This window comes from Halictus rubicundus, chromosome 1 (assembly GCF_050948215.1).
Source record: "Halictus rubicundus isolate RS-2024b chromosome 1, iyHalRubi1_principal, whole genome shotgun sequence".
NCBI lineage: Eukaryota > Metazoa > Arthropoda > Insecta > Hymenoptera > Halictidae > Halictus > Halictus rubicundus.
In genome coordinates, this window is record NC_135149.1 from 29,442,923 (window position 1) to 29,467,260 (window position 24,338).

General features: G+C 41.6%; 1 protein-coding gene across 1 annotated transcript; it reads left to right on the forward strand.

The window, feature by feature from the left end:
* The first annotated feature begins 1,672 nt into the window (after nt 1-1,672).
* Nucleotides 1,673-9,499, forward strand: LOC143361449 (uncharacterized). Its single transcript, XM_076800882.1, has 4 exons — nt 1,673-2,468; nt 2,582-2,695; nt 5,772-5,873; nt 8,338-9,499. Exons 1-4 carry the CDS (start codon nt 2,150-2,152, stop codon nt 8,793-8,795), a joined length of 993 nt encoding a protein of 330 aa, XP_076656997.1. The 5' UTR covers nt 1,673-2,149; the 3' UTR covers nt 8,796-9,499.
* The last annotated feature ends 14,839 nt before the right edge of the window (nt 9,500-24,338 follow it).

The following is a 24,338-nucleotide window of genomic DNA, read 5'->3' on the forward strand; positions in this document are numbered from 1 at the left end:
ACCAAATGAAAGCCATTATTGAATCGGATCGTCATATAACTGTCCGAGAGATTGCAGACGGGTTAAATGTCTCGCATACAACTATAGAATATCGTTTAAAAAGTCTCGGAATCGTTAAGAAGCTCGATATTTGGGTTCCACACGAATTGAAAGAAATTCACTTCACGCAACGCATCAACATATGCGATATGCACCTCAAACGAAATGAAATCGATCCTTTTCTGAAGCGAATCGTCACTGGTGATGAGAAATGGGTTGTTTGCAATAACACAATTCGGAAACGATCATGGTACAAGCGTGATGAATCAGCCCAAACCACGCCGAAAGCTGAATTGCACCAAAAGAAGATCATATTGTCAGTTTGGTGGGATTACAAATGTATTGTGTATTTTGAGCTTCTCCCAAGGAACCAAACCATCAATTCAGATGTTTATCGTCGACAACTAACAAAACTGGACATAGCAATCAAAGAAAAACGGCCAGAATTGGCAAATCGCAAAGGAATCGTGTTCCACCATGATAACGCTAGGCCACACACATCTTTGGTAACACGTGAAAAGTTATTGGAGCTTGGTTGGGAAGCGACGTCACATCCACCATATAGCCCTGACATTGCACCATCAGATTATCATTTACTCCGAAGTTTACAAAACTCATGGTAAAACTTTCACTAATGATGATGGTCTGAAATCGCACTTGGATCAGTTTTTCACCGAAAAGGATCAGAAGTTTTATGAGCGCGGAATTATGAAGCTACCAGGAAGATGGCAAAAGATCATAGAACAAGATGGAAAATATTTTATTGATTAAAGTTCATTGCTTTGATAAAAAAAATTGGATTTTATTTCACCTAAAAATACCGAAATTACTTTCTTGCCAACCTAATATAAGAGGGGGATTGAAAATTTCCGGGAAAGATGACAAACTGACAATGATGGAGATTATATAGTAAATTAAGAAATAAAAGCTTGAATTTAATACAAAGTTTGTTTAAGAATTCCCAAAGCGATCAGAGCGGCAAGGACGGTCCACCTGCGTGTTCCTCAGGCTCGCAGAGGTCAAGAAACGCGTGCAGCGTGGCTCGTGGTAGCATGGTGGGATTTTGGGGTGGGGGTGGTTGAACACGTGCGCGTGAAAATGTCCGTAAGCGTGGCTGGAAGGTAGCCGGTGGCAAGAAACCGGAGAAAGGCGCGTCGTTGATCGGAAGGAGACGCGAGGATTGCAACCGAAACGGGTTTACAGTGGCCGGGGGTGCGAGAAGGAGGGTTGGAAGCGGACGGGGCAGAGAGCGCAAAATGTTGAACGAGTGAGAGAAAGAGAGCCGGTGAGTGGGAAAGAGGAAGAGAGGAAGAGAGAGAGAGAGGGAGATAGAGAGGGAGAGAGTGAGGGAGAGAGAGAGAGAGGGAGAGGGTCGCGTGACGAGAGAGGGAAGACGGTAAGGAAGAGCGGAGGCGCAAGCCACCCTTGGCTAGAGAGGCAGCAAGCTGGCAGCCCCTTTCGCAAGGCACCCCCTAAGCCTGGTTAGGGGCGAAGGCGGCGAGCCGCGGAGGCCACAACACGACCGCCGTCCTCATTGGTCGACGCGCCTGGCCTGGGTGGGGCTCCGGAAAAATTGGAGGGGAGAAAAATCCCCTCTAAATAGCTGCGGCTGCGGCCGCGAAAAACTAGAATCCGCTCAGCCGGCATCGAGTGCGCGTCGATTCGGTATACACGAGCGTGTTCATCCGTCAGCATACTTTTTCGTAACCGTGTATCCCGAACCATACCATCTGTATTACCTCTGTTACAACTCTCCTCGTCCACATCTTCAGCGAATTCTTCGGAAAGACTTTCTTCGTTTCGCAGACCACCGAGTGTTTTTTTTTTTCTTTTCATTTATCTGTTCAGTTCGGCGAACTTCTTTTTCTCGTACACTTTTCTTTTGTTTCTGTTGTGGTAACATAGTGCGAGATCAGTGATCGACGGACTATATTATAGTCATCACACGGACTCCCTGTGGAGTGCTTCGGAGGATAACTTTTTTTGAGTGCTCTTCCGCTGGATTATTAAATAGAGGAGGACACTTTGGATCGTACAACTGGTCCCGGCAGTCCCGGTGTCTTTTCTTTCGTTGAACCGAACGAAAGACTACGGGGCAGAGGTGGAAACAATGCATCTGCCGGAAGGACCGCTAGGCATGGATAGTTACAACGCGATTAGAGAGACGCTGCAGGTGCACTGCGATCTAGTGAGAACCGGAAGTCCCGCCATTCTCTGCAGCGCGTTACCTTCGCACTGGAGGTCGAATAAGTCGCTGCCCGTGGCCTTCACGGTCGTCGCCCTCGACGAGGTCACCGACGGCACACTGGTCACTATTCGTGCCGGTAACGATGAGAATTGCTGCGGGGAGCTGAGAAACTGCACCGCGATCATGAAGAACCAGGTCGCCAAGTTCAATGATCTGAGATTCGTCGGCCGCAGCGGGAGAGGTCAGTGTCTCTCTCTCGGATTATACTAATCTTTCGATGGTCCTACAAGGATCTCGAGGTTGTCTTGACCAGACACGGAGGACTAATCGTAAGATTTTATCTCGGTGTTACAGGAAAGTCGTTCTCCCTGACCATACAAATCAGCACGATGCCATTCCAAGTCGCTACCTACTCCAAGGCCATCAAGGTCACCGTGGACGGACCCAGAGAACCACGCTCCAAGTCGAGTAAGTACTCTTCTCAGTATCTTTGCGCGGTTCCTTCGGCTTGACGCTTCGGAGATCGAGAGGTTATTGTTCATGTATCGCTGATGATCAGAAATTAGGGAGTATGTTAGAATTAATTTTTGGGTACATTTGGTCGAGTAATTTCATTCTCTTCAGAATTTTGTACCGATGAAGGAGAAATTATTGGGTTGAGAAATCTTGGGGATTCGGTAAGGTTAGTTGTAAGATTTCAAAGACTGTGAAGGTACTATTATAGTCTCGATCTTCGAAGAAGTGTTACTAGATATTTTGAATCGGGGGTAGTTTAAGAGGGTTGTTGAAGGGTTGGGGGTTGTTGAGTTACTATATTCAAATATATTTTATATAGAGAATCGTGAATTCTGCTGAAGTATTTCGTATACGATACAAAGTAGTATACAAGATTTGAAGGAGGCTCAACATTATAAATTATAGCAATATTTATTCTAGATTCAGGAGCTTCAAAGTTACAATTCTGATTATTCGATCCTCCGCGTATCCTCTTACAAAGAAAGTAGCACGTGAGAATAAGTTTGAAGACGTTTGGGCATTAGAAGAAATTGCAAAAATGTGACAAAATTAGCTAAAACTTGAAAGTTACCAAAGATAGAAAATCCTAGAGTCTCGCTCCTCCTCAAAAAGTCTTTTATACTGCAAGTAATATAAAGTTTCAAGACGTTTAAACATTATAAAATAGACAGAAACTTGAAAGATCAAGCTAGAGCCCTAGAGTCAGAACGTATCAACAATATTTATTCTGTATAATATTAGAAAGTACATAAGATCGAATAATTGAAACTGAAATTTCTAAAATTAATAAGTTTAATAAAAAAAAAAAGAATAATTATATGAGGTATATTTTCTAAAGTTGTTCCTAACAAGGATAAAAGTAAATGACCTGCTAACATATTAGCAGATAATCGAATAGCAAGAGTTCAGAGTCGAATACAATTTCTTATAGTTCCAATTAAAATTCTAAAAATCATCAATGGTCCAGGAGTACTTATGGCAAGAAGATGAATAAACATTATACAAAAAGTAAAAAATATAGAACGTATCAACAATATTTATTCTGTATAATATTAGAAAATACATAAGATTGAATAATTGAAACTGAAATTTCTAAAATTAATAAGTTTAATATAAAAAAAAGAATAATTATATGAGGTATATTTTCTAAAGTTGTTCCTAATAAAAGTAAATGACCTGCTAATATATTAGCAGATAATCGAATAGCAAGAGTTCATGGTCGAATAAAATTTCTAATAGTTCCAATTAAAATTCTAAAAATCGTCAATGGTCCAGGAGTACTTATGGCAAGAAGATGAATAAATATTACACAAAAACTAAAAAATATAAAACAAAATCGCACTGAAGAGAAAGTTTGAAGGCATTCGACCACCCCAAACCGTCTAACGAATACAAGGAAAAATTCCATAAAATCAAAACCACCTGAACTACAACCCCTAAATCTGCTACAACCCCCCCCCCCCCCCGAAACAAAGTTTGACCCCGTTCGAGTCGCACAAGAGTCCGAAGAGAGCAAAGTTATCTGCACTCGATCTTTCCTGTGTGTTCCGGTCGAAATTGCGCAACAGGGAAAATCATGCTTCCGTGAAGGGGTTGGGGGTGTTCTGGAAGTCGCAGACGTGGTCCGCAATCGTTCGCATCCTCGTTTAATAATCCGGTGGACCTCAAACCGCGATCCGCGGCGGTCGCGGGCCTCCGAGTCGTTTACACGTGCAGAAGGGGGTGGAGGGGGGGGGCTGTATGTTCGAAGGGTAGTTCTGCGCGCGCGTGTGTTTCGCACTTACACGTCCGCGGAGACCGGATTTCACGCGTGGATCGGCAAAGTTTGGCATGGTTTCAAGGGAGACATCGCGCGACCGTCGGCGGCGTCCTTTCTTCGATCTCGTTTATTTTCACGGAGAAGCTGTGCGCGTCCGGATTGGTCCGTTCGACGTCGAAACGGCGTGTGTGCACCGTTCGAATCGCGTGGAGGGGCAAAGGGGGGGGGGCGGATCGGAAGAAAGAGTCGAAGTCGCGGGTGGCAGGCCGTTCGTGCCCGGCCATCAAGCTCGTCTGCAAAGGAGCCGCGTTTATGCGTTTGTTTATCGCGGCGCATATGGCGGTAGCATGTGGACCGTAGCCGAGGCGGTCGTGTAAACAGAGATCGCGGAGAGCGTCGTTAATCCGCGTTTTACGGGGGCACCGGTCGCCTTTTTTTGCTTTTCGTTTCTTGTCTCGCACCGGAGCCATCCGCTCTGCTATCCTCTTCGGCGGCTGCCTCGTTAGCCGATCGCGAGATCCTCGACGCCCAGTCGACGAGCCTACTTGTTCTGCATTCCTTTATTTTCTTTTTTTTTTTTACCGGCTCGATGAGAAATATTCGCTCGAACAACCTGGAACGTCTGCTGCGGGGGCTGCGATTTTTTTTTTTTTTTTTGAAGCGAAAGCTCGTTCGTAACTTGTAAAACGCATGTGCGAAAGTTCTGCCCGAAAGTTGAGATTCGATTCTAGAACGTGTAATTTCAAGAACTGTTCATTTTATCCGATGAAATGGCGCTAATCGAAACATGTAGCTCGACGAAAGTTTGTATATTTGGATAAACTTTTTGGCGTTCTTGATCGTTAATCGGGGACGGATAATTAGAAACTATACATTTCTTCTTTTTGAATTTCGTAGAGATGAACGTCTAATATGAACAGCATAAAAGGTTTCTATTTTGTTGGGTTATACCGATGGTGATTTGTAACAACCAAATTTTCGGATTAATTGAAAATTAGTCGACGATTAAATTGAACTGAATATCACTGTAGTGATGGAATTATCAAGTTCCTTGTGTTCAGAAACACTCGCATCTGTTTCTCGCAGAATGTTCTGATATTTGGCCAGGTTAATATTTCGGAGGGGGGTAGGGGGGTAGAAAAGTTCGCCAAGGCTAATCGTGTCGAGCCTCGATATCTTTATTTATAGAGCCGAAGGAATCGCGGGCTACTCGAACTTATTTTAGCCCAGAGCTTCGATCTAACCGAAGACGTTCCTTTCTGCTTATAGATTACCACTACGGTCCTGGATTTCCTGCTTTGGGACTGCCGCACCCGTGGGTGGACGTTGCGTATCTGGGACAACCATGGCCCCATCCTGCATTCGTCAAAGGTAAGTTCGAATCTTCAAACGTTCAAGCATTTAAACAGTTTTCTCCGTGGACTTTCTTCCGATATTCATTTTCCTTCAAATATTGATTCCATTCAAACATTCATTCCTTCATACATTCATTCCTTCAAACATTCCTTCTTTGAAGCATTGGTTCCTTTCAATCATTCCTTTCTTCAAACATTCATTCCTTCATACATTCATTCCTTCAAACATTCCTTCCTTGAAGCATTGGTTCCTTTCAAACATTCCTTCCTTCAATCATTCCTTCCTTTAAACATTCCTCCCTTCAAGCATTGATTCTTTTCTAACATTGATTCCTTCCAAACACTGATTCCTTCAAACATTCCTTCCATCAATCATTCCTTCCTTCAAACATTCCGTCTTTCAAACATTCATTCCTTCAAACATTTATTCCTTCAAACATTCCTCCCATCAAACATTGCCCCTTTCAAACATTCTTTCCTTCAAGCATTCTTTCCTTCAAGCATTCTTTCCTTCAAGCATTGATTCCTTTCAAACATTGATTCCTTTCAAACATTCCTCCCTTCAAACATTCCTCCCTTCAAACATTCTTTCATTCAAACATTGATTTCTTTCAAACATTCCTTCTTTCAAGCATTGATTCTTTCCTGCAGACATTCCTTCCTCCAAACATTCCTTCTTTTAAGCATTGATCCATTGATGATTGATTGTTCTTTCCATCATTCCTTCCATCAAACATTCCTGCCTTCAAACATTTCTTCCTTCGAACATTCCTTCCTTTAAACATTTCTTCTTTCAAGCATTGATTCCTTCCATCATTTCTTCCTTCAAACATTTCTGCCTTCAAACATTCCTGCCTTCAAACATTTCTTCCTTAGAACATTTCTTTCTTAGAACATTCCTTCCTTTAAACATTTCTTCTTTCAAGCATTGATTCCTTCCATCATTTCTTCCTTCAAACATTCCTGCCTTCAAACATTCCTGCCTTCAAACATTCCTGCCTTCAAACATTTCTTCCTTAGAACATTTCTTTCTTAGAACATTCCTTCCTTTAAACATTTCTTCTTTCAAGCATTGATTCCTTCCATCATTTCTTCCTTCAAACATTCCTGCCTTCGAACATTCTTTCCTTCATACATTCCTTCTTTCAAGCATTAATTCCCTTCAAAACAATGATTACTTGAAACATTCCTTCTTTCAATCATTGATTTCTTTCAAACATTTCCTCTTTCAAACGTTCCTCCCTTCAAACATTCCTCCCTTCGAACATTCCTCCAACCATCTTCCTCCAAGTTAGCTTTACAGAATTTAGACGATGGCTCGGAGGACAAACGTACAAATCGCAGGCTCGTCCTTCAAAATGCCCTTAAAAATTCAGCCCTCGGTGACTTCTTTTATGTCTCTGTTGCTTTTCGATCAATTCCTGCAACCGATAATGTTTGGCACAATAAAATTGAAGCAATTGTGCGAATTCGTTGCGTACTCGTGCTCGAGGACGATTACGTAGATTTTCTGTTCTAAACTATTTCCATTACAACAGCGTGTACTTCAACGAAAAAATTCGTTAAACAAATTCTCATGCAAACATTTAAACGGACGACACCAGGAACAAGTCGTCTCGACTGACGCGGTAGATCTAGTCTTAACTCATTAGTTGCCACAGAGAATATTATTCTACTATGATTCTCGATGACTGCTTCAATAAAACAAGCCCTTAAAAACCTTTTAAAAAAATCTGCTGTAAGAAACGTTCGTGTCAGGTTCCTGAAAGTGCTCATTATTTCGCGAAGAAAACTCTGCCACTGCTCTAACAGAAATCATAAAAAATCCTCAACATCGCTAAGTTAACCCTTCGCACTCGGATGTTCCCTCAAAGGGGACACTATGATTCTAGTGTAAAAAAGGGTAAAAAATCTCGATGAAAATCGCGTTCAAAGAAACTCTGGCCGAAAAACCGATCGTGCCACGATTCCTCGCGTCCCGCGCGCGTGTCGATGATATCCAAAAGTGCTGCTAATCGTGCCCCTCCGCCGCTGTGCTCTCTCGCAGCTGCAATCAATCAAACTCGGGAACAATGCTCTCGCGCAGCGAACTTTGTGCTGTCCCGTCAAGGAAGAAGAACAAAAAAAAAAAAGAAAAAAGAAAAAAGAGAGAAGGGCCACGGAAGAGAGGACACGCGTTCACGAAGCGAAGAGAAGAGAGTAGTCCGCTTGTTATCGATTTCGCCGTAGTCCGCGACGCCTGCCGATGATTCATACCCCCGTGGCTGGACCGAGGGGTGAGTCTGAGCTCCCTTTTCCCACAACGGACCCCTTCGACCCCCCTGGTCTTTCTCCCCTGGCTGCGCAACAATACGACTTAGCTCTCCCTCCTCGAGCCATCGTCTCTCTCCCTCTCTTTCTATCACCCTCTAGCCGAGGCGAGACTTGTGCTCTCCGACAGACGAGCCTAATCGCCTGTTTCGTTCTCTGTCTCTCTGCAGGAACTATCCCGATGTCGTGGACGGATCTGTTCCCGCCGACGTTCCCGCCAACGGTGCTACCATCCTATCCGTTCGACCATGTGAAATACCCGACGGAATACGCGACGCTGCCGCCGAAGACGACAACCACCACCAGCTCGCAGCCAACCATCCCCAACAGCCCGTCCAGGACACCCCCGAGAAGTCCCAGCGAGTCCGGCAGCGAATCGGCCGCCGAGGAAATTCGAAGCGCGTTCGTGCCGATCCGATTGAACACGCTTCCGCCGACGTCGTCGGTGATGACGGCGACAGCATCGTCGCCGGAGACCACAGCGCCGAAGAAGCCGACGGAAGGCGTGAGGAACGAGCTGAAAGCACCGAGGACACTGATCTCGCAAAAACTCTCGCCCCAGAGGAGCCCGTCGCCCACGAAGATCGCGTCGCCGCCACCCGCCAAGCCCGTTTGGAGGCCATACTAATCGCTGACCGGTATAGTAGAATCTCTGAGAGAGGGACTCCTGGATGACTCCCGCTGGAAGGCTAGTGATTATTTAGGCGTCGTCAGTGAACCTCTTCGAATGCCCTCCCCCACCGTCCGGGGAGGATCGTAATCTGATCGAGAATCTTGTGAAGGATGTACACTCTTGAAATGATGATGACGAACGGAGTCGTTCCGTTCGAACGAGTTCGAACTTGTACGTGACGACGACGACGACGAGAGAGACACGACGGTTTCTTCGGTTTTACGAAGACGGTATTTAAATTGATGTAGGTGTAGTAGTTACCCTACGATAATCGTACGCTAACTTTTTCCCGGAACGGTGATCGAGGTATGGCCGAAGGCTGGTCACTTGCGAGCCAATCGGTCGTGTGTACATTTTTTGTCGCGAGACACACAGAGTATTATTGTATATAGCCTCCGTTTGTATAAACGTGTAGAAAGTTCGTGGACAATAATGTAGAGAGAGATTATTATTATTATTACGTATGTGTAATATTTGGGCGAGTGGCTGTGCGTGACTGTGGCGAAGAGCGTGGACGAGAATGCGCGTGAGAGAGAGACCAAAAGACAGAGATATTGATATTATTTATAAGCCAGAGGATCTAATTTAATGTAAACAGATGATGGTATTATAGACGCGAGCGAGAGGAATAAAATCGAAAAGGATGCAACACTTAAAAACTGATCTTTTTCTACCCCCTGACAATTCCCCATTGTTTACTGTTCTTCTCGGATTAGACATTCAGTGGGATCTAAGTTTGCCTTCGATTTTTTTCAGGACAACACTATTTTATCCTTTCTGCTACGTTACTATTTTTGAAAATGTCAATTTTTTACTCTTTCAGCAGAAATTAGAGAATACATTCGAGTCACAAGGCAAAACGTAAATATTTGTGGATATTTTCTTCTTAAGGGCAATAAATACAGTGATTTCTCTATATATGTCGCCAAGGCCTGGATGATATACGTCGCGGAATTATCCCCACTACCTTCGGCCTTCGAGCCTTCGGACGCCGAGGAGTGTAAACATAACACTGGCAAGACCCGCGTTGTTGACATATATCGAGAATTCACTGGACTTCCCTATCTTTGTTAAACTAATTTCTACAGAGGTCATTTATGTTTGACCGGATTCGTAAATGTCTCAACAAATTGTGTTCAATACATCTGACATTTATGGAAGCCAGAGCATTCTTTAGGAAGACATTTTCTCGAAACATCGACAGCACTGTCAATTTAGTTCACGGAACAATCTTCTGCAACTTCAAACTTCCTCCAACTGAGCCAAACTATTCCCTCCAACTAAGAATCAGAAAATTATTCAATTTGAGTTCCACATTTGTTAATATTTTTCTGTTAAATAAAATCCAGAGTCTATTACTCCCACCGCTATCTCACTTATCATTAACATTGACAGCACCAAGTGCCATTTCAGTTCAGTCACGAACTCTTCTGCAACTTCAAACTTCCTCCAACTGAGCCAAACTGTTCCCTCCAACTAAGAATCAGAAAATTATTCAATTTGAGTTCCACATTTGTTAATATTTTTCTGTTAAATAAAATCCAGAGTCTATAACCTCCACCGCTATTCTCACTTATCATTAACATTGACAGCACCAAGTGCCATTTCAGTTCAGTCACGAACTCTTCTGCAACTTCAAACTTCCTCCAACTGAGCCAAACTGTTCCCTCCAACTAAGAATCAGAAAATTATTCAATTTGAGTTCCACATTTGTTAATATTTTTCTGTTAAATAAAATCCAGAAATTATAACCTCCACCGCTATCACTTATCCAGTTTGACCAAGTTTGCCAACGTTTGCTGAAACATGCCCAACAAAATCAAACTCCGAACTTCAAAAATCTGTATCTTCTAAAACAGCTTACAAAATCATCAACATTCTTCGGTATCAATGACCTGCTATAACAAGCAGCATCGAACTTCTTGGGAGACGATATCCAACACCCTCAAACTTTCTCAAGTCAGTCGGGCCCAAAAAATCTCGCACGTTCCCAAGGCTGCGTGCTCATCAACGATTCCGTCGGCCGCAATCTCGGTCACGGGATTCACCTTCTCTCTCTCTTTCTCTCTCCCCCCCCTCTCTTTCTCTCATGGCAAGGGTGGGCATATCAACGTGCCCGGTGAACGACGGGACCGGATCCGTCTTGCACGCGTTAGCATCGGCCGTGAAAGAGATTGAAACGCTTCGTGCCGGTGCAAGGGGGATCCATATTTTTTTCACTCCCCGTGTGTCTCTCCGTCTATCCTTCGGCCGCGATTTAAATCTGAATGGTCGTTCCGCCGCGGTCGTTCGAGGTTGCCGCGTGTGCGTACGGGGTTCCCATACGGCGAACACAAGGGTGGAGAATGGTTTATATTGAGGGGAGTGCGTGAGATCTGTATTAGTACCGATAGGCCAGCGGAACGACAGTGTCTCTCATCCTCATCGTCTGCTCGATCCCCTGGAACGATCGTTTTATCTCCCTCCGCGATCATTTTACATCCCCGTAATACCGGCCGCGCGAGGAGATGTCCTGTCTCCCATCATGGCTATTCTTTTCTCGCAAAGGAAAGGACTTTGATTTTTTTTTAGATATTTTTCTATGAACGCTTCTCATGCCGTTTGAGCTTGCTTTTTAAGGTATTTAGAGAAATATTTTTGGAAAATGTACGGCAGTCTTCAAACCTGAGAGGAATTTTAGGGTGCACTGGATAGAAGAAGGATTTGAACATTATATGTACTATTGTCTGAGATAGTAACAGGAAGGGCAGTATCAAGATCAGATTTGCTATTTTGCATGATTTAACACTCTGCACTATTTTAATTATAAATCTAAATTTTTCGTCCGTCTTAGAATATTTTCATGTTGTTCGTACGAAACTGTTCCGATTTCTGCATGCAATTTTTAAACGTTTAGTATTCTATTACATACAAATTATGGAATGTAACAAATATTTTGTGATATTTTTTCGTAATTTCCTTGAAATAATTTCCACAACAATTTTCAGCAGCGCTTCAGATTCACCACTCGTGTGCAAAGGGTTAACCCCAAGCGTGCAGTAAATCCAAAAAGTACTTAACTACTGTAATTTCGAAAAATCGCTGATATTTAAACTACGATAACTTCGTTCAAAAAAATAGTAGAGCAGTAAACCTGATCTCATTTTAAAGCTTGGGGCCCCTACTTTAGCACCCCGGTGCCCATTTTTATCTAAAATATTTTTGCATGATTCAGCGGGCGCGATACTGAAGACACGCTTTATATAAAAAATGCTACAAGATCAAACATTTGTAAAATCATTAAAAAACTTTTTTTCTGTGACTGAATCCACCATGGAAGTGAAGACTGCAGCTTCTTTTTTGCGTGAATATTATAAACATTGACGTATGATTTTTTTCCGAATTTATCCAGCATTGAATGTAAGATATACTGCCCACGTTACGATAATTGTTCGTTCCTTCAAATATTGATTCCTTTCAAACATTGATTCCTTCAATCATTCCTTTCTTCAAACATTTCTTCCTTCAAACATTCATTCCTTCATACATTCCTTTTATCGAACATTCCTTCCCTCAAACATTCCTTCCTTCAAACATTCCTTCTTTTAAGCATTGATTCCTTTCAATCATTCCTTGCTTCAAACATTGATTCCTTCAAATATTCCTTGCTTCAAACATTCCTTCCATCAAACATTCCTTCGTTCAAACATTCTTTCTTTCAAGCATTGAGTCCTTTCAAACATTGATTCCTCCAAACATTGATTCCTTCAAACATTCCTTGCTTCAAACATTCCTTCCTCCAAACATTCATTCCTTCAAACATTCCTTCTTTCAAGCATTGATTTCTTTCAATCATTCCTTGCTTCAATCATTCCTTGCTTTCTAACATTGATTCCTTGATAAATTCCTTGCTTCAAACATTCCTTGCTTCAAACATTGATTCCTCCAAACATTCCTTGCTTCAAACATTCTTTCGTTTGAGCATTGAGTCCTTTCTAACATTGATTCCTCCAAACATTGATTCCTTCAAACATTCCATGCTTCAAACATTCCTTCCTCCAAACATTCTTTCATTCAAACATTGACTACTTTCAAACATTCCTCGTTTCAAGCACCGATTTTTTGAAGCATAGATTCCTTTCAAGCATTGATTCCTTTCAAGCATTGAGTCCTTTCAAGCATTGAGTCCTTTCAAACATTGATTCCTCCAAACATTGATTCCTTCAAACATTCCTTGCTTCAATTATTCCTTCCTCCAAACATTCATTCCTTCAAACATTCCTTCCTTCAAGCATTCATTCCTTCAAACATTCCTTCTTTCAAGCATTGATTCCTTCAAACATTCCTTCTTTCAAACTTTCATTTATTCAAACATTGATTCCTTTCAAATATTCCTTCTTTCAAGCATGGATTCCGTTCAAACATTCCTCCTTCCAAGCATCGATTCTTTTCAAGCATTGATTCCTTCCATCATTCCTGCCTTCAAACATTCCTCCCTTCAAACATTCCTTTCTCCAACCATCTTCATCCAAGTAAACTTTACAGAATTTAGACGATGGTTTCTCCTAATTCTCGTTCCACAAAGCAGCCGGAAAAAATCCTTCCCGTTTCAAGGGCTCGTTGCAAAGGGCAAGGTTCAGCCTATGGTTGATTCTGGATGTTCTAACTGGCAGAATTTTCTATAAAAATCGCGTCTTCGCAAAAGCTTTGGACCGATACAGTGCAATCTGTTCACGAATCGAATGTTAATTATGTAGGAAGACAATCACCTTTTATCTGAAGGTGGAACTCCGCCATCGGACGGAATAAGAGCCGCAGGTGAGATTTTTCTGGATAATTGCCGTTTTTCGACGGGTAATCATTCGGTGGAAGGCGCGCAGCGCGAAATTTCGCGTACCGGTGATTTCCGGCGGGCGAACGGCGACGAGGAATGCCTCAAATTCGACGCTTCCATCGGATATCGTGTTACGATAGTCGGAGCCCGGCGCCCGGCCGCCACTATGTCACTGTGAAACATAACCTGGGACAAGGGATTCCATTCGCGTACCTCGACGAGGGTCCTCCTCTATTTTTTGTTCTGTTTGTTGTTGTTGTTGTTGTTGTCGTCTAGTTTGTTTCATTCGATTTTTGTAGCGCGCTCTTTTTTTGTTTCTCGCTTCGGACCCGAGCTCTCTCCCCTCTCTCTCACTCTCTCTCTCTCTTGCCTCTCTCGTCACTGTTTCGCGTCGCTCGCCTTTCGGCGCGCGCGGCTCTCTCGTGCAATCGGCCCGGACGTGTTTGTCAAGCCCGCGCTCGTCGAAGTCGAGGACAGTTAATCCCCGTGACATCCTATAACTCAATTCTCGCCGCCCTCGCGCACACCCCCGTATTCTCTCACCCCCTCTACATACACCCCCACCCACCCCCACCCCCGGCAGAGAATATAATTCTTGACGCGTGGCCGACGAAGAAAACCAAAAACGTTCCACGAGCCAGGGCCGGCCGTCCGGGCTTATCGGGGGCTGATAACGAATGCATCGGGGAAACGGGATGAATATTAAAAAGAACGGGGTTTCGGTGAATGCTCCAGTCGTTCTGTGTGTCTGTGTGTGTGTTTTTTTTTTTGTTTTCCTTTTTTCTTTTTTTCTTTTTTGCTTTTTTCCTGTCCGATGGGGATCGGGAAACTGGCGGCGGATCGACACGGGAATCGATGGTTATTCGATTTTTCATTAAGCCGGATAGAGGAACTTTCGGACGGATGATCGGCTATTGAGTGTTCTTAAATTGTACAATGCTCGCCGATGATTGGATCCGTGAATTATGTAGGCGGCCCCTGTCACGGAGCTCCACCATTTTTAATGAGACGGTGGACCTTGTGGGAATTGTTTTTGAACATTGTTGAAGCTGCAGCCGAGGGAGCGAAGATCAAGTATAATGGTTTGAGTGATTTTTTTAACACTTTGACTCATTAGTTTTTGACTCGGCGGTGAAAATTGCTGATTAGTTTTGTGAAATACAGACACTTGTACTTTGCTGAATTAATATTTTGGTTGGGTACTTTCCAAGTAATTCTTGACTGTCAAAAATTATCAGACCTAGTTAATCTTGTACAATTTTGTAAATTATTTGTCATAGTGAGACGGTATTAAAACGTGTCATTGCCAAGGTATTTTGACATTGGTCGTCTGTGGATGGGGTAGTACTTTGGTATTTACCTCTGAAAAATAATTGTACAATATAAATAATTCGTAAACTTTGTACCTAAGCCAATCTTGTTTTACAAAATTATGTGATATTGTTCTCTCAAATGAACAGCACGAGATGATCAATTGTTGGCAGATTTAGTAGCATCGCAGTCTTGTTTAGAAAAAATGTAACATTAACCGCCTAACAAAAATTGCACAATGGGAATAATTGGTAAATCTACTCATCGACTAATCTTGCATATCTTGTACAGCTCCCTAAATTGTGCATCGTCAATATGAAACTAATCACTATGCCATTGTCGCGGCATTAACAGGTCACATGGGTGAAAGAATAATAATTTGTAGATATTAACTGTTTGAAAAAAATTGGACAAAATGGATGATTTGTAAACTCAGTCCCTAAGTAATCTTGTTTCACAAAATGATGCAATATTGATTACCCTCCCCACCCACATTAATAATATAAGAAAAACAACTATTATAAGATCTAAAGGTACCCCTGTGTTGTTGTAATTTAATAATAGCCAGTCAATAAAAATTGCACAAAAGGAATAATTCGTAAACTCAGTACCTAACTAGTCTTGTTTTGTAAAGTGATGCAATATTTATCCTCCATCCCCTAAATTAACTATAAGTACAAGGATATGTTATTGTAATTTCATATTAGCCAGTCAATAAAAATTGTGCAAAAGGAATAATTCGTAAGCTCAGTCCCTAAATGATCTCATTTTACAAAATGATGCCATATTGACCCCCCATCCCCCAAATTAACAGTACAAGGAAAACAATTATTAGCAGATCTAATGGTACCCCTATGTTAATAAAAAGGACACAAAATTCGTAAACTCGGTACCTAAGTAATCTTGTCTAACAAAATGATGCAATATTTACCCCCCATCCCCTAAATTAACTACAGTATAAGGAACTATAGCATAACTATAGTGTAAGGAAAAGAATTATCAGCAGATTTAATGGTACCCCCATGTTGTTGCAATTTAACATTCGCCAGTCAATAAAAATTGCACAAAAGGAATAATTCGCAAACTGAGTACCTAAATGATTTTGTGTTACAAGATGCTGCAATAGTTACCCCCCAATTTGACAGTACAAGGAAAACAATTATTAGCAGATCTAATGGTACCCCTATGTTAATAAAAAGGACACAAAATTCGTAAACTCGGTACCTAAGTAATCTTGTCTAACAAAATGATGCAATATTTACCCCCCATCCCCTAAATTAACTACAGTATAAGGAACTATAGCATAACTATAGTGTAAGGAAAAGAATTATCAGCAGATTTAATGGTACCCCCATGTTGTTGCAATTTAACATTCGCCAGTCAATAAAAATTGCACAAAAGGAATAATTCGCAAACTGAGTACCTAAATGATTTTGTGTTACAAGATGCTGCAATAGTTACCCCCCAAATTGACAGTACAAGGAAAACAATTATTAGCAGATCTAATGGTACCCCTATGTTAATAAAAAGGACACAAAATTCGTAAACTCGGTACCTAAGTAATCTTGTCTAACAAAATGATGCAATATTTACCCCCCATCCCCTAAATTAACTACAGTATAAGGAACTATAGCATAACTATAGTGTAAGGAAAAGAATTATCAGCAGATTTAATGGTACCCCCATGTTGTTGCAATTTAACATTCGCCAGTCAATAAAAATTGCACAAAAGGAATAATTCGCAAACTGAGTACCTAAATGATTTTTTGTTACAAAATGATACAATATGGACCCCCCACCACCCAAATTAACAGTATAAGTAAAACAATTATTAACAGATCTAATGGTACCCCTACATTGTAATTCAACATCAGCCAAGAAAAATTGTACAAACGGATAACTGGTGGGTCCACTACCTAATCTTGCAAGTTCCGTACACCGCGGTCCAGAAACCCAACCCCACCGTCACCACCATGGTACCCATTACCGGTCCGCGTGGGTGGAAACGGTACCAGGAAAAAACTGTCGAAAACACCTAGACAAGGGCTGGATCTCCAGTGTATTTTCTGTCGGATTAACGGTGGACGAAAATGAGAACCGCGTTGACACCCGGGGGCAGCCATGGGGTCTGTTCGTTGACGAGTAGACAACGGAACCAAGCAACCATGAAGGGTCGCCGCACGAACCGAGAGCCAAACCGATCGGAGGCAATCCGTGCTTGCGCGCCGGCTAGCATAAGAGAGAGAGAGAGAGAGAGAGAGAGATTCAGCCGGCGCTAACTAATGTTTGCCCAAAGAATCGCGACGAATAATTGAGTCAGCAGCGGAAGAGAGGAAAAAATCAGCGCCCCGAATCACCGGCGGAATAATCGACTTTCGTCGGACGGACTTCCTCGCCTCGCGATTTTTCAACCCCCCACACACAGAGAGAGAGAGAAAGAGAGAGAGAGAGGGAGAGAAGCGTTAGAGCGAGCGAACACAAGCGGATGCGAGAGGTTCGGCCGTGTTTGACGAACCCCTTCGTAGCTCGCCTAATGGATCGGACGTATGAACGAATATTCGCCGAGGAAATCCGGGATCGTCCATGTACATATCGGCACTCCGAAATAGAAGACACCCGGCTGAATTGTTGGCGCGGACACGCTCCGGACAGGGAATATTCTACTTCCGTCTCTCGCGAACTCTTCACCGAACTCTCGTTAAGAATTCTTCGGACTTCCGCGAGGGCCGCACTCGATACTATTTTAACACCGTACCTGGAAACTCGGCGGCCTCCCCGATTAGGTTCATAAGTGGCGCAACCCCTCCGCAAGTCAGTTCATTTTCCGAAGCCACTGGATTCGACCACTCGCCGCAACGAATCAACCCCTTGTAGCGTCGAGCCCGACTCGTGACCGTGCTTCCAAACATTACTAAATATGTGTGTTATTAACTGAAAAAATATATGGAAGGGCAACGTTCTGGGAAGAAATGTTTCGTTTTGGAGTTAAAATATTTTATTATATTACAAAACATGGAAACAATATAGATATCACTCGAATAATGGTGAGACTTCTGATGGGACCTAATGCAATTTTAATATTTCTTTTTTTTAATCTATAGACAAGGGAAAATAGATTTCTATGTAATATTAATTATGAACGCAATTTGTACTGTTTTAACCCTTAAGGGACCACTGCCGCCATACAGCGTGTCCCAGCTAACTTGACCACCTTGAATATCTCGCTTAGTGTTAGTAATAGAAAAACACGTTATAGGACAATATTAACCTAACCGAAGGGGCAAGGTCATTTTTTTCTAGATATCAAGGTCATCAATTTTCTTTAAGTGGAACTATATATTTTTTTTTATCGCGATGTAATAGTAGGGGTGAAGACCTCTTCGATGACATATTATACAATGACCTTCGTGTGACCTTGGGTATGTAAAATCCAAGATTATTTAATAGACTGCGGATCTTTATGCAAAATAAAAATTTTCCCAGACAATTTGAAGAAGCATAAAGATATATTTTCTCCGATTCAATCATTTTTATAAGCCGGAAAATAGTCTAATCGAGTTCTAAACGTGTGCTATTAATAGAGTGCGGACCTTTGTGCAAAATAGAAATTTTCCCAGTCAATTTTAAGAAGCATAAAGATATATTTTCTCCGATTCAATCATTTTTATAAGCCGGAAAATAGTCTAATCGAGTTCTAAACGTGTGCTATTAATTGAGTGCGGATCTTTGTGCAAAATAGACATTTTCCCAGTCAATTTTAAGAAGCATAAAAATATTATTTCTCCTTCCATCATTTTTATAAGTCGGAAAATAGTCTAATCGCGCATGGCCGCATAGAAAAGTCGCAAAGTACAAATTTTAGTACTTTCTCTGTAATTTCGACCAATTGCAATTTATTCAAACATTTTCCTCGCGTTATGTAGTGATCCAATTGTTCCAACTTCTCAAAACAATTCAAGCAGTATAGTCCAATCTTGACAAAGTTATGCGATTTTTAAGAGCGTACGAACACTTATGACTGACTATACTCAGGACTGACTGTAAGTCAATATGAGACAGTTGATTTTTTGGCAAAATGTCTCTAAATTTCGCGTTTTGTGCACGGGTTAGGCGAGAACGCGGTTAGTGCACCGGTGCCCGCCCTTGCCCCTGCCCTGCGCGCGCCCCCAGGGGCACAGGGTGGCTCACGCAGAGCCGCGGGGGCCACAGCGCAGCTTCTCTTTAATCCGGTGGGCCAGCCGCGGCTGTGTTTCGCGAGCGGATCGATAACCGATAACGAGGTCGAAGCATTGCGATGCAAAACAGCTCGTTAGGCGTCTTCGCGAGGCTCTATCCAGCCAGCGAGGACGAAGACGAAGAAGAAGACCCCCCAAAACATCTTAAAAGACGCCGCGGGGGCGGAGATCTTGCCGCTTCCTTCGCTCCCACCCCTTGAAGAAACGCGCGGTGCTCCTCGGCTTATTAGAATAAAATTCCCGCGGTCTCCTTCGAGGAGACCCGTCCTCCAAGGACCTTCGTGTAATCCTCGACACGTCCCCTGGAAAGGGACGATGGGGGCAATTAGTCGCGCGATTCTTCTTACTTCCATTCTAGCTCCTCTTCTTCTTCTTCTTCTTCTTCTACTTCCACTCCTCTTTCGATTCTTCGTCATTGGCAAGTAGTTCGAACGATTAAATCCCGGTTCTCTTCTTGAATGGGAGGGAATTGGTCTCGTTGGTACCGTGTCGGGACGGTTCCATAGGTCCAGCTTTGATCAGGCACGATCCACTCGTTTCGACCATCTTTTTCTTGATCTAACGAGCCCCGACCGGTGTATGTAATTAGGATCATCGTCTCCGTTTGACTGCGGTACTCTACTTCGCCTGTAGAGATGTATTCAGGTTATGGCTGTGAGAGGCTCTTCGGGTATCTCTGGTCTGCCGCGATTCTTCCGGACGAGAACCAACAATTGTCTGCCGGCATGATCGAGAAAGGATCTTTCACCCTGATTTCGTCAATTAGACGTCTAGACAATTAAACGTCTTTCAGTAGCACTTTCCAAAAATTCTATCATGTCAGCGTTTCTTGACTTCTGGCCAAATTTTTATTTTGTGATTTTACTTTGTGATTACCGTGATTAGAAGTTCCTCATCGTTCAGAATTTCATAGGAAAAAGAATATATTTATCGTATGCCTGTGTTTTCTCCCAAATATATATATATATATATATATATATATATATATATATATATATATATATATATATATCAATTACAACAATATAGAATTTTATTTCGGGTTGAAGGAAATTAATAACATTTATTAGACTCTGTTCGGAATCTTCGTCACGAGTCTCCCTCAAGGGCATTCAAGGGCAAGGGATTAAAGTACGAATGTATTCTTTCAGCTTTTTCAAGTTATTAACACTAAGCACAAAACATGTAATTACCAAGTAAATTACTAAGTAATGTTGCTGTAATTACTAAGTAAAAACACTAAATTACCAAGCACAAAACACGTAAAATTCAAACGTCTTGTGGAAGGGAGAAGATTGTTATTTAAACTTTGATTGATTTCCATTGTAATATGCGCTTAAATAAAGAAGTCGATTCAGTAATTTCCTATGAAAACGTTTTTCTAATTTCAATAAATTTTTAAAATAGAAAATCGGCCATTTTGGCCGTGGTAGGTTCAAATAAAATAAGGAAAAAAATGTCTGCTTGATGCCAGTTCCTCGCAACAGACAATTTTTGCATAAAGATCTGCAACCTAGCAATGTCTATTAATGTTAAGACATTTTTTCTCTGTTATTCTTTACGTTTTATAATAGATTATGATTTTATCTTTCGTGAGCCCTTTGCGGCCCTCCACCCTTACAGTTTTCTCTCTTTTATTTCAGAACTTGCTCAATCATTATTCAGCTTAATTCTAGGCTGTGTAGAACGGCTGAGAGACTGTGAAATTGGTGTCACACACTATGAATTTATGGTTCACCTTCGCCGGGCGGATACAGGGTCCAAACGTTCCTGTGTTTATAAACAGCCTAACGTCGCACACGCTGCTTCGACTTCTCACGAAACGGTAATTCGCTCGCCGAAGAGATGTGGAATTTCAGGGCAAGGGATCCAATTACTGCGGGGGTACCAGTATGCCTATATTAATTATACTTATTTTTAAAGCAGAATCATATTAACCCTTAGCAGTCGAATGGCGACTGTACGCCACCACTAAAAATTGCTCTATCATTATTCAAAATATTTATTATATTATTAAATTTTGTTTGTATTTAATAAATTACTAAACACTCCAGCATTGTACGAACAAATTGCACCATTTTCATATGTATATAACATGAAAAATATATATATAGAAGGGAAATATTCTAGGTCGGAAGAAGTGAAAAAATTTAATATCTCTTTTTAAATATTAGACTGCAGATTTTATGGATTTATCGCGAAAATGAGTAGGTGCAGTATAAAATACTAGACAGATTTAAAAAATCTAGGGACATCTATGTATCAGTTGCAGCTAATTAACATTGCTAAAGGACGATAGAAATTTTTATTTGGCCCTGGTTTGTTACAGTTGACACGAACAATTCTTATTTTGCATAAAGATTCGCCGTCCATTGATTATGCTTTAAAAGTGTAATTAATATAGGCACAGTAATTGGAACCAAATTTCTATTTGGCCCTGGTTTGTTACAGTTGACGCAAACAATTTTTAGTTTGCATACAGATTCGCAATCTACTCATTATGCTTTAAAAGTGTAATTAATATAGGCACAGTAATTGGAACCAAATTTCTATTTGGCCCTGGTTTGTTACAGTTGACACAAACAATGTTGATTTTGCATAAAGATTCGCCGTCTACTCATTACGCTTTAAAAGCATAATTAATATAGGCACAGTAATCGGTACCCCCACAGTAATCGGGTCCCTTGCCCTATCTGTAAGGATGGAAGAACGGATTTATTACAATTTATTTAACACTTATTATTATTTGTATTACTATGTTATTATTTGTATTACTATGTGTATTTGTATTATTATTGTAACGAATCATTTGTATTAAAATGAATTTTTACGTTGATATATTCATTGTACTAAACTTGATTAGGGTCTGTAACACACAAGAAACCTGGAGGATTGCTCATACATTTAATTATACATTCAATCTTTTGCAATTTTTATTTTACTAAACAACTTCCTTTGATTTTATAGAATTTTTGGGGTTCCTAGTTGGGCGCCCAAATTGTTGATCACGGTAAGGTCGATTACAACGTCAGAATGTCAAGAAGCTGTTCCTTCTCGATCGAGACGTGCGCACGGTTCGTACCACAGTTGTTGATTGGAACTATTAATTTCAGTCGCGTCGGACACGTGTTCCGCAAGGACACACACGCGCATTCCTCCGGGCCATTCTTCGCCAATGTTAGCGCGGCGCAGGTTATTTATTAAATGTTGCAGGGCTTCAGGTTGTAGATCGAGCGCGCTCGATCCGCGGAAATCCTGTTCTTATCCAGGCGAGCTTTCCGATCGTGCTGACATTGTCCAGCAGCGAAGAGAGCCCTTTACAGCGGCGTAATCCACGCTACGCGGCCAACGGACGTAAACCCTAGTCTCTCTCTCTCTCTCTCTCTCGCTCTCTCTCTCTCGCAGGTCTCTCCATCGCGCGTCGAGCGGCCTCTTTCGCATGCGTGGCCGATTGCGGTCGCCGCGTTGTTGGCCAGGTTCACCGGTTGAATCGGAGGCCGAAGGTGCGGGAAGACACGGGGCCGCGGGGCTGACGGGGTGGTTACTAATTGTCCGAGTCCTTCACCCCGCGAGTGCCCCCTCATCAACGCTGATTGCCTAACTCTAGGACCCTCGAGCTCTGTCCTCACGATCCTGCCACCGCCAGGGAGAATCCTCGCGCCGCCGGACACCCTGTCGCGTTCCACGCTCCGACGAGACGACGCGCGGACAAACGCGACAAAAACCTACAGCTCGCAATCCAGGGGATTGTTGCTCCTTAAAAATCCTTCAGAGGAACCTCGCGCTAATTTCTACCGGGATCTATTCTGCAAATTCAGGCGATTTTTCGGTGCATTTTCTGAGAAAGACGCCATTCGTTGGGTGACCAAGCTTGTTTGAGGCATCTGATGATTCTTGAATAGATTCAGATGTTTGAAACTGGGTTCGGTAGAATTTAAGAACACGATTGGACTATTTTTCGGACTTATGAAAATTATTGAAGGAGAAATTATATTTTTATACTGCTTACAATTGACCCTGACAATTTTCATTTTGCAGAAAGATCCGCAGTCTGTTGATAACACACTTTAAGAACACGATTGGACTATTTTTCGGACTTATGAAAATTATTGAAGGAGAAATTATATTTTTATACTGCTTACAATTGACCCTGACAATTTTCATTTTGCACCAAGATCCGCAGTCTGTTGATAACGCACTTTAAGAACACGATTAGACTATTTTCCGGACTTATAAAAATGGTTGAATTAGAGAAAATATATTTTTATGCTTCTCACAATTGATTTGGAAAATTTTTATTTTGCGGAAAGATCCGCAATCTGTTGATAACACACATTAAGAACACGATTAGACTATTTTCCGACTAACGAAAATTATTGAATTAGAGAAAACATATTTTTATGCTTCTCACAATTGACCAGGAAAATTTTTATTTTGCATAAAGATCAGTCCGTTAATAACACACATTAAGAGCACGATTAGACTATTTTCCGACTTATAAAAATGATTGAAGGAGAAATTGTACTTTCATTCTTCTTACAATTGACTTGGAAAATTTTTATTTTGCGGAAAGATTCCCAGTCTGTTGATAACACACATTAAGAACACGATTAGACTATTTTCCGGACTTATAAAAATGATGAAATTAGAGAAAATATATTTTTATGCTGTTTACAATTGATCCTGACAATTTTCATTTTGCACCAAGATCCGCAGTCTGTTGATAACACAGATTAAGAACACGATTAGACTATTTTCCGGACTTATGAAAATTATTGAAGGAGAAATTATATTTTCATGCTTCTTACAATTGACTTGGCAAATTTTTATTTTGCACCAACATCCGCAGTCTGTTAATAACACAAATTAAGGTCCAAGCTATTTTTCATACGAAGAGAAACTGTGGACTCAACATTATTATATCAAGTATAGAAAGGAAAATATTTATATTTTATTGTATATATGTTTATATGTTTCTTTTTTATTTTTGCCGCCTTACGCAAAACGCGGCATTGGACCCAGTAAGTTAAGGATTAAAATAGCACAAATTGCCTTCATAATTAAAATTACATAGAAATGTATTTCCCTTGTATATATATTTAAAAACATATGAAAATTGCATTAGGTCTCGCCATAAGC